The sequence below is a fragment of the Phoca vitulina genome, unplaced genomic scaffold (genome assembly GCF_004348235.1).
Source record: "Phoca vitulina isolate PV1807 unplaced genomic scaffold, GSC_HSeal_1.0 scaffold16, whole genome shotgun sequence".
Lineage (NCBI taxonomy): Eukaryota > Metazoa > Chordata > Mammalia > Carnivora > Phocidae > Phoca > Phoca vitulina.
The window spans coordinates 26,059,598-26,070,617 of record NW_022589719.1 but is presented as its reverse complement, the minus strand read 5'-3'; the positions used below and the strand labels follow the sequence as shown (position 1 = coordinate 26,070,617).

The window sequence follows — 11,020 nt, the reverse complement described above, 5'->3', positions numbered from 1 at the left end:
TATCCATCCTGTGGCCACCTTTCTTCCCAATGTACTCGCCTGGCCCTGGTGACTCCGAAAACCATTTGCAGGCCCATGTGGAAGATGGTCACCAGCCCTCTGGCCTCGCCTGCCCATCCAGAGCCCAGACTAGGCCTCCTCTGTTCCTTTTGCCCCCCCCACCCCATATTCCTTTAAATAGTCTTTACTCTTCCTTAGACAGAAACAGCTGCTGAAGGGTGGGCTGCAGAGGGGGTGAACGGGACAGCTGCCCACAGGGGGATGTCTCGGGGCTCACACAGCACAGGGAGATGTGGAGGGGGAGGGGCGAACAGGTGAGGAGACACAGCCCAAGCCGATGCAGCACTGGGCTTAGGGTCTAGAAAATACAAGACCGAGTTCTGTTTTAAGCTGAAGCGACTGGTACGTAGGAGTCTCTGAGCTTTTCATACCGAATTAAGATGTATTTTTAAGATTTTATTTTATTTTATTTTTAAATATTTTATTTATTTATTTGAGAGAGAGAGAATGAGAGAGAGAACACATGGGAGGGGGGAGGGTCAGAGGGAGAAGCAGACTCCCCGCCGAGCAGGGAGCCCGATGTGGGACTCGATCCTGGGACTCCAGGATCATGAGCCGAAGGCAGTCGCTTAACCAACTGAGCCACCCAGGCGCCCCTTTAAGATTTTATTTTTAAGTAATATTTATGCCCAACATGGGGCTTGAACTCACAACCCTGAGATCAAGAGTCACGGGCTCTACTGGCTGAGCCTGCCAGGCGCCCCTGACTTGAGATTTTGCTCAGGAAAACAAATCTGTACCTACTCTCTGTGTCCTGTGATCTCAGAGAGGTACTACTTTGGGAGAATGTGTGCGGGGGACACCCCTATCGCTTAAGGAGCCTGGGACTCCCCGCAACCACCTCCCCCGTTCCTTCCACCTCAGCCACACTGGCCTCCTTCCTGCTTCTGAAATAAATTGATCCCTTTCCACGCTCAGGGCTGTGTGGCTTCAGTCCCTCTCCATCATTTCGTCCTGGTTTATTTTCTTCATAATATTTACTGGAATCCAAAGTGAGCTTATTCATTTCCTTATTATCTGACTCTCGCTGGACTCTAAGCTCCCCGAAGGCAGAGACTTTATCTCCCATGCCCATGGCTATGTGGCCAGGGCCTACCTGATTGCGTGGTTCACATGAGGTGCTCCATACATATATATGGAATAAATAAATAAGTTAATAGAAGGTCATGGGGGGGGGCAATCCTCTGGGGCTTAGAGGCCCCTGTCAGGATGGTGGCTTTTGCTCTTTGATTGGAAGCCAGTGGAACCTTTCAGGTTGTGAAGGGACATGATCTAACTTTAGTTTTTGACAAGATGACTCTGGTTGTCGTTTTGAGAATAGACTGGGCGGGAAGCATGAACTGAGGTGGGGAAACCAGTCAGGACATTACCGCAGTAAGCCAGATGCAAGACGGTGGTGAGGAGACGTGGTGAGGAATGGGAATTGCGGATGACAGTGACCAAGACTGAGCCAACTTTGTCTCCAAACCACTAGAATGACCCTTCCGTTCAAGCCACTGACATTCTTGCTCTCTCATCTCCTGCTCTTCTCCAGGGAGTCCACCTAGACTGTCTTCATATTCTCTACTCCTCTCATGAGTGGTCAGGGCCCATATCAGATTCTGGGTGACAATCCTGCATACTTTCTTTGGGGTTGAGGTCCCATCCAAGAGGACAGTACTGATCCATGGTGAGTAGCAAATACACAATTCCCTTTCGGGAGCCTGGGAGGCTGGGAAGGGGTGGATCATGGTAGAGAGAGAGCCCAGAGCCTCATGGTGGTGCTGACAGAGGTCAGCAACTTTAGACAACGTATCTGGATTCTAAAGAGATCTTGGAAGGCTGGGGCTGTATAAACTGTTTTTGTTTTTGTTTTCGTTTTACAAGAAGAAACTTAACAGGAACAACTGGAGATTCCTACTTATGGGTTCTCATATCCCCAACTGTATAAGTATAGGAAGGAAAAGATACAGTCTCATAGTAGATAATAGCCATGACATCATCATCAGTAAGAACAGTGATTGCCCAGGCACTGTGGGGAGGGGAAAAGTGTGGAGTTGTTCAATGGGTATAAAGTCTCAGGTGTTCAAAATGAGTAAGTCCCCAAGATCTGTTATACAACATTGTGCATACAGTTAACAAAACAGCATTGTGCACTTAAAAACTTGCTTAGAGGGTAGATCTCATGTGAAGTGTTCTTGCCACATAAAAAAGGGCCATTTTTTAATTTTAATTTTATTTTTATTTTTTAAAAGATTTTATTTATTTATTTGACAGAGAGAGAGATAGCTAGAGAGGGAACACGAGCAGGGGGAGCGGGAGAGGGAGAAGCAGGCTTCCGGGCGAGCAGGGAGCCCAATGTGGGGCTCGATCCCAGGACCCTGGGATCATGACCCGAGCCGAAGGCAGACGCTTAACAACTGAGCCACCCAGGTGCCCCAAAAAGGGCCATTTTCTTAAAAAATATTTTATTTTTAAGTAATCTCTACACCCAACATGAGACTTGAACTCACAACCCCAAGATCAAGAGTTGCACGCTCCTCCAACTGAGCCAGCCAGATGGGACCCCCAAAGGGGTTATTTTTAAAAAAAGATTTTATTTATTTATTTGAGAGAGCGCGCACGCCCGAACACATGGGGGGGGGCAGAGGGAAAGAGAGAGGGAGAAGCAGACTCCCTCTTGAGCAGGGAGCCCGACGTGGGGCTCGATCCCAGTACCCCAGGATCATGACCTGAGCAGAAGGCAGACACTTAACCGACTGAGCTACTGGGGGGCCATTTTTGAGAAATTGGGGGAAATGGAATATGTGCATAAGATTACATTAAGAAATGACTATAATTTTGAGAGTATGAAAATGGCACCATGGAAAAGGACTTTATCTGTGAGGTCAAAATAGATGAAGAAAATATGGCTAAATGTTAACAACTGTTAAAGTCTGGTGACGGGTATGTGGAAGTTCAATATACTGTGCTCTCCATTTTTCTGTATGTTTTACATTTACTCTAATAAAAGTCTAAAAATTAAAAGGAATGAGAACAATGATTTCTTTTTGCTGAGCATCTGCCATGGACTAGGTGCTTTACGTACATTTTTTGTTTGTTTTTCTTTTTTGTAATGATTGTTTTAACTTTTATTTTGAAATAATTGTAGGTTTACGGGAAGTTGCATAAACAGTACAGAGAGAGTACTGAAAGTCAAATCTTACATAACTATATGCAATATCAGAGCCAAGAAATTGACACTGGAGCAATGGTGTGTATAGTTCTATGACATCTTATCACATGTTTAGATTCCTATAAACCCCTCCACAATCAGGATGCATAACCATCCGATCACCACAAAGATTTCCCTGTTCTACCCCTTTATAGGCACACCTACCCCCCCAACTTTAATGCTAGGCAACCATTAATCTCTTTGTCTCTATAATTTTGTCTATTTTTAAAAAAAGATTTTATTTATTTATTTGAGAGAGAAAGAATGAGACAGAGAGAGCATGAGGGGGAGAGGGTCAGAGGGAGAAGCAGACTCTCCACCCAGCAGGGAGTCCGATGCGGGACTCGATCCCAGGACTCCAGGATCATGACCTGAGCTGAAGGCAGTCGCTTAACCAACTGAGCCACCCAGGCGCCCCTATAATTTTGTCATCTTGAGAATATTATTTAAATGGAATCGTACAGTGTGTCACCTTTTGTAACACCTAATAAAAATCCCATCAGGGAAGCCGATTACTCTTGTAAGAACCCATCTCCTTTTCCCATGCAATTTCTTAATATTCCATAATGTGTTGACTATATTATCAAAAGCAAAACCCAGGGGCGCCTGGCTGGCTCAGTCAGTTAAGCGTCTGCCTTCGGCTCAGGTCATGATCCCAGGGTCCTGGGATCGAGCCCCACATTGGGCTCCCTGCTCAGAGGGGAGCCTGCTTCTCCCTCTGCTTGCTGCTCCCCCTGCTTGTACTCTCTCTCTCGCTCTCTCTTTCTTTGTCAAATAAATGAAATCTTAAAAAAAAAAAAAAGCTAAAACCAGTACAACATGTGTCCACTATGTACAATAATATTATATGTCCAATATTATGTAATATTATATGTCCAATATTGTCCAATATATACAATAATATTCACAGCAGCCTTGTCATAATAGCCTCAAACTGGAAACAACCCAAAAGTCTATCAACTGGTGAAATGATAAATGAATTGTGGCTTATTCATACACTCAAACACTAGACAGCAATAAAAAAGAATGAATGACAGATACACACAACGTGGATGAAATCTTACGGACATTACACTGAGCTAAAGAAGTCAGGCACAAACCAGCAAATAATGTATAACTCCATTTACATGAAGTTCAAGAGTAGGCAAAACTAACTGATGGCAATAGAAGTCAGAGTAGTGGTTACTTTGGGAGCGGGGGTATTGACTGGGAAGGAACCCAAGATAACTTTTGAAGGTGCTGGAAATACATTGTATTTTGATCTGAGTGGTGGTTATAAGAATGAATATATATTTTAAAATTAAGCTTAAGTTTAAAAAAATTAAGCTTAAGTTTCATGTACTTTAGTCAAAATGTTATACCTTAATTTTATTGAGAAAAAGTTCTAAAGTAACCTCTACACCTAAGGTGGGGCTCAAATTCAGGAGGAGGTGTGTGGGGGGGTGCAAGATCAAGAGTTGTATGCTCTACTGACTGAGCCAGCCAGGGGCCCCTGTTATACTTGAATTTTTTTTTTTAACAGATTTTATTTATTTGGGGGGGGGGGGAGAGAGAGAGAGCGAGCGAGCTCAAGTGCACACTCAGGGAGGGGCAGAGGGCGAGGGAGAGGGAGAGAATCTCAAGGGGATTCTGCACTGAGCCAGGAGCCAAGGCGGGGCTCTATCTCACCAAGCTGAGATCATGACCTGACCGGAAACCAATAGTCCCACGCCTAATCGACTGAGCCACCCAGGCACCCCTACCTTAATTTTAAAGTATCGGGGCACAGGGCTTGAGAAAGATGAGTTCTTAGAGCAGAAATGAGGGCCGGTATTTAAAACCTTGACTTTCTTGAGCAATTAGGGAAGCATATAGTGACCAACCAGCCCACCTTCGCCAATGGGCAGTGTACGCTTGCACCATTAATTTGCATCTTCTAAACCTCGTTTACTGGGAAATGTCTTGAAAAATCAAAGGATTGGGGTGGGTTTTTGTGGTGTAGGGGTGCAGATTGAGGAACACATGAAGTCTGGAAAGATGAAGAGTTCACAAGTACCTTCCCCCTCCCTCGCTCAAATACACTAGGTTAGCTCTCGTGGCAGCCAAAATCGCTCCTATTCATCTCGTTATGGTCCAGGGCGTCCAACAGAAGAAGTTGCATAAAACAGACTGTATACATGTCTCGTTTTTCTGCGAGCAGGAACCGTGCCTCGCTTCTCCGCAACCCCAGGGAAAACTTAGGACCTACATGCAGCTGTATTCCCACAGTCCCTTGGAGAACTGGTTCTCAAACTTGGCTGCACAAAGAAATCACCTAAGGCACTGAAACATTTACTGATGCCTAGGTGCTACTCCCAGAGGTTCTGATTTAATCGGTGTGAAGTGAGGTATGGGCATCGGGATATTTTAAAGCGTCCCAGGTGACCTTAATTTGCAGCACAAACAAGGAGTCCTTCCTTCTCCCCCTTTAGGGGAGTCCTTCCTTCTCCGTGCCTGGGTTTGTGCTGGGGCGTCAACTCTCCGGGGGTGGGGGCGAGGTTCACCGAGCTCGGCCCTCCGGCCCCTTCCTACAAAACAGTTAAACTCCCACCTCTCCGCGATAACCCAAAGGACTTGACAGCCAGGCTGCAGGCGCTCTGCACTCCGCCCAAGCCTCTATGGTATTTTGGCGTCCTCTCTAGCATTTGCAAGGCGCCTTCGCCTTCAGCCACGGCCGGCGGCTCCCTCTCTATGGTCGCGGATTTCCCAGCGTCGCCTCGTTGGTACTTCATTCCGGAAGCGAGTCCGATCGAAGAAGAGGCGGGACTTCCCTCCCGGAAGTGACCCACGTGCTTCCGCCTTACCCTACCTGGTCGCACGCTGAGTTTCTAGTGTTTGCCCGAAGTTGGGGACACCGCGGGCATTGTGACTGACCCCGGGCCGTGGTAAGTGACCTCTCGCCTCATGGTGACCCTGATGATGGCGCCGCCATTTCAGAGGTGCAGCCCCTGAACCGGGACCTGTGCACCTTAGCTACGCGTGTTTTCGAATTCCCAGGGCCCTGGAGGTTCAGGCCCGCGGTTTAGTGTTCCTTTCCGGTCTCTGGATCTTCTCCTGGGCAGAGGTGACCACGAGGGACTGGGGCGCCAGGGCTCGATTTCCAGCCGTTCCATTGACTTGCTATGTGACCTTGGGCTAGGCAGTGTTCCCTTTCTGGGCCTCAGTTTCCACATCTGTGAGATGGGGTGGTTGAGCTCACTGAGGTCAGTGACCCCTGCCAGCCCCATGTCCTATGAATCCTCCGCATCCTCTACCCTCCTCGGGATGGGAAACGGAACGGGAAGGGTGGAAGCTGACGGTGATGTCTGCTCCCAGGACTAGGAGGCCAGAAGGAGATCTCTTCCACGGTGCAGGGCTGAGATGGATCCGCTCAGGGCCCAGCAGCTGGCTGCGGAGCTGGAGGTAGAGATGATGGCTGATATGTACAACAGGTAAGGGCGGACAGTGCGCTCCCTTGTCTTTGAGAATGATCCTAGGTCACCCTTTCTCAGGGTGCCTTTTGGAGGGTACCCGCCCCCACCTACACTCCTCATGGTTGAGGGCTAATGCAGAGGCGGTATGGGGTCACTAGAACGAGTTGGACATCTGGATTGGGACGCAGTTGGCGAGCCAGTAGCTGAGCAGGAAGAGAAGCACCAGTCCAAGCTCTGGTCGGGTTCCAGGAACAGTTGAGCGCTTGCCTTTGTGACAGACAGCACATGGCCCACTTAGTGGTTAACATTTCTTTCTTTCTTTCTTTTTTTTTTTAAAGATTTTATTTATTCATTTGACAGACACAGCGAGAGAGGGAACACAAGCAGGGGGAGCGGGAGAGGGAGAAGCAGGCTTCCCGCCAAGTAGGAGCCTGATGTGGGGCTCGATCCCAGGATCCCGGGATCACGACCTGAGCCAAAGGCAGACGCTTAATGACTGAGCCACCCAGGCGCCCCTGTGGTTAACATTTCTTAAACTCTTACTCCCATCTCGGGCACATGCTGAGCAGTTTACATGCCTTAATCCTTTTTAAGCTTCAAAATGATCCACTGGGTCAATTTTAGTTGTCCCATTCTAAGGTGAAGACATTGAGGCTTCTAGAGGTTACATAACTTTCTCAGGGGTCACAGCTGGTCAGTAACAATGTCAGGACCAGTACCTCAGTCCAACTCCAAACTAGTGCCCACAACCATTTGGCAGATTTGGGAACAAATTGTAACTGCACCAATCACCACTAGTTTGACCTGGGGCAAGTTACTTGGACTGTTTGATTGGTGGTTTTCCCATCTATAAAGTGGAGGTAGGGGCGCCTGGTTGGCTCAGTCTTTTGAGCATCTGACTGTTGATTTCAGTGCATGTCGTGATCTGAGGGTCACAGGATCAAGCCCCACATTGGGTTTTGTGCTCAGCGGGGAGCTTTCTTGAGATTCTCCCTCTGCTTCTTCCCTGTTCGCCCACACACTCATGCCCGTGCACATGCTTTCTCTCTCTCTCTCTCTCAAATAAATAAATAATAAATCTTTTTAAAAATAAATAAAATGGAGATAATAACAGTACCTGCCTTGTGGAGATACTATAGATGTTAAATGTAGAAATGTATGACAGGCTCTTAGTATCAAGCCCAGTATGCAGTAAGTAGTCCACACATGTTTGCTGTTTTTATTGGCTTAAACCCCCTGGTATTTTCTCTTGATGGTTTATCTTGGAGGCTATATATTAGAATACTTCCAAATATTTTTTTTTCTTCCAAATATTTTTAAATAATTTTAAAATGCAGGCTGTGAGATCAGACTCAGTGGGTTTATATCCCAGCTTTACATGATCCTGAGGCTCTCCATGCCTTAATTTCTCTATCTGTAAAATGGGGATAATACTGTGCCTACCTCATAGGGTTATTGTTAAGGACTGCATGACAAGCCGTGTCAAGCACTTAGCATGATGCCTGGAACATAGCCAGTACTCAACTAGTGGTTCCTATTTAAATAAACACGGGCTCAGATCAGGTGAGCACTCTCAAGGACCTCCTAAGATGGTTGAAATGCAAACTGAGGGTTTACACTGCCTTCCCGGGAGATGAAATCAGCATTGCAGGGCAGGAATGATGGAGAGTTCCTTGTATGCCTCAGGATGCTGCTGACCTGACCTTACCCTTCCTTCCCCCTCCCCCACTCCCAGAATGACCAGTGCCTGCCACCGGAAGTGCGTGCCTCCCCACTACAAGGAAGCAGAACTGTCCAAGGGCGAGTCTGTGTGCCTGGACCGCTGTGTCTCCAAGTACCTCGACATCCATGAGCGGATGGGCAAGAAGTTGACAGAGTTGTCTATGCAGGATGAAGAGCTGATGAAGAGGGTGCAGCAGAGCTCTGGGCCCGTGTGAGGCCCCAGACAGTATACACCCCAAGGTGCGCCCTGCCCCTTCCCACTTGTCTAATAAAAGTGCCCCCATTGGGTGTCATCTGTGAAGACTGCTGGGCCTCGGCTCCCTTGGGAGAGCCTCCAGGAGCCCAGAATATGGTAGAGCTACTTTCCTGGTTGAAGAAGGGGTATTTGTCCCACTGCGATGTGCCTGTGTATGTACATGTATGTGTGTGTATATATATATATTAAAACAGGTTTCTTGACGCCTACTACACGTAAAGCAGTGTGCCTGGCACAGCGTCTACCAGCAGGGGGAGTCTCGTGGTGTTGAAAAGCACAGACTGGTGCGATGTTCTGGCTTGTATCCCAGGTTAGCCTCTTGCTGTATGACCCTGAACATGTCACTTCACTGCTTTAGCTTCCTCATCTGTAAAATGGGGATAATCATAGGGCCGTGGCGAGGTTTAAATGGTTTAATATGTGTCCAGCATTTAGAGTAATGACTGGGACATAGGAAGTGCTCAATAGATACGAGCTGTATACATAACAACCTAAAATTTTAAGTGGAGTCAGGCGGGCATTTTTCCAGATAAAAAGGAATATTTAGAGGAACGAGTGAACAGGAGATGGGATTTGAGAAGGAAGTAGCCAACCCCTGGGTTCTAAGTGGCAATATCCAAACATGTGAGGGGACCAGGTTCATGTGTGATGTGAGTGATCCAGGGAGGGGACTGAGTGAAAACCACTGTCATTCACGGTTTGCCTGAATCAGGGACTGCGCTCCTCACCCTTCATACAACATCCGGTCTAGCTCTTTCCACCATCTTTCCGTGCCGCCATAATGGTGCACACGAATGTCCTGGCAGATGTTCGCAAGAGCATTGACAATGCAGAAAAGAGAGGCAAGCGCCAGTTTCTTAATTAGGCCGTGCTCCAGAGTCATCGTCTGGTTTCTGTGGTGGTGAAGCATGGTTACCTTGGCGAGTCTGAAATCATTGATGATGACAGAGCCGGGAAACTTCTGGTCATCCTCACGGGCAGGTTAAACAAGTGTGGAGTGATCAGCCCCAGATTTGATGTACAGCTCAAAGATCTAGAAAAATGGCGGGATAATCTGCTCCATCCTGCCAGTTTGGTTTCATTGTACTGACAGCCTCAGCTGGCGTCATGGCCCGTGAAGAAACAAGACGAAAACACACAGGAGGGAAAATCCTGAGATTCTTTTTCTAGGGATGTAATGCATGCAGATAAAACACCTCAATGGGGGAAAATACCTGATCTAATCCACTCAGGTGGGCTCAGGGGCCCTATTAGGCAGTGGAGGCCCGGAGCGCTGGTTGCTTGTCGGAGGTCTCACGAGAGGAGTGGGGGCCGACTGCCGCTCTTGCTGTCTCCGTGAGGAGACCGCTGCCTCGAATTCCTGAGTGTCCTGGAGAGCTGTGCGGCTTCCAGAATGTGTGGCTCGCTCCCTCCAGGTGGGATTTTGGTTGACGTCAATGCCCCTGTGGCAGTGTCTTTGTAGTAGAGAAAGGTGGGTGTTGGGCATGGAACCTCACCAGGTCACTGGGCATGGAGTAAAGGAAGCACTAGAGGCAGTGAGTTTGGGGCTTAAAAGGGCAGGCCCAGGGGCTCCGGGGTGGCTCAGTCGGTTGAGCATCCGACTCTCGATTTTGGCTCAGGCATGATCTCAGGCTTGTGAGGTCAAGCCCTGCCTTGGGCACTGCAGGGTGGGTGTGGAGTCTGCTTAAGATTCTCCTTCTCCCTCTGTCCCTCCCTCTACCTCTCTCTCCCTCTGTTAAAAAAAAGAAAGTGCAGGCCCAAGCCAGACCACCTGGGGTGGAATTTTCTAGCTGTGTGATCCTGGGTGAGGCATTTACCTGCCGAGTGCCTCAGTGACCCCATCCATAACATGGTAGTAGTGGTACCTGCCTCCTTGATTGAGTGGTGTGAAAATGAAACGTGTTAATAACTGCAACACTTAGGAAAGTGCCTATCTCTGTCAGGTTAAGTGCTCGATAATGTTAGCTTGTTTGTTTGTTATTGCTGAGTTTGGTGTGAGAAGACACGGGATAGACCCTGGGAAACTCTCTCTCTCTCTTTTTTTTTAAAGATTTTATTTATTTGACAGAGACACAGAGAGAGAGGGAACATAAGCAGGGGGAGTGGGAGGGGGAGAAGCAGGCCTCCTGCGGAGCAGGGAGCCCGATGCGGGGCTCGATCCCAGGACCCTGGGATCACGACCTGAGCGGAAGGCAGACGCCCGACGACTGAGCCACCCAGGCGCCCAGACCCTGGGAAACCCTCAAAGCCGAGCGCCCTGACCTTAGCGGCAGGCAGAAAGTGAAGGCTCCTTTCTAGGTACTGAAGTGCAAGCTTGGGTCAACAGGTGGCGCTGTCTGCTCACGGGCTCGGCAGGGC

At 48.3% G+C, this 11,020-nt stretch overlaps 1 protein-coding gene across 1 annotated transcript; it reads left to right on the top strand.

Moving 5' to 3' along the window:
- Positions 1–6,025: 6,025 nt before the first annotated feature.
- Positions 6,026–10,218, top strand: TIMM10 (translocase of inner mitochondrial membrane 10). Its single transcript, XM_032414188.1, has 3 exons — positions 6,026–6,156; positions 6,587–6,702; positions 8,420–10,218. Exons 2-3 carry the CDS (start codon positions 6,632–6,634, stop codon positions 8,619–8,621), a joined length of 273 nt encoding a protein of 90 aa, XP_032270079.1. The 5' UTR covers positions 6,026–6,156; positions 6,587–6,631; the 3' UTR covers positions 8,622–10,218.
- Positions 10,219–11,020: the final 802 nt, after the last annotated feature.

What these genes read in the sequence shown, in the direction of transcription:
- TIMM10 (XM_032414188.1), top strand. Translation starts at nt 6,632, where the DNA reads ATGGATCCGCTCAGGGCCCAGCAGCTGGCTGCGGAGCTGGAGGTAGAG. An exon ending in ATGGCTGATATGTACAACAG is followed by an intron (nt 6,703 to 8,419) that starts GTAAGGGCGGAC and finishes CCCCACTCCCAG; the next exon opens with AATGACCAGTGCCTGCCACC.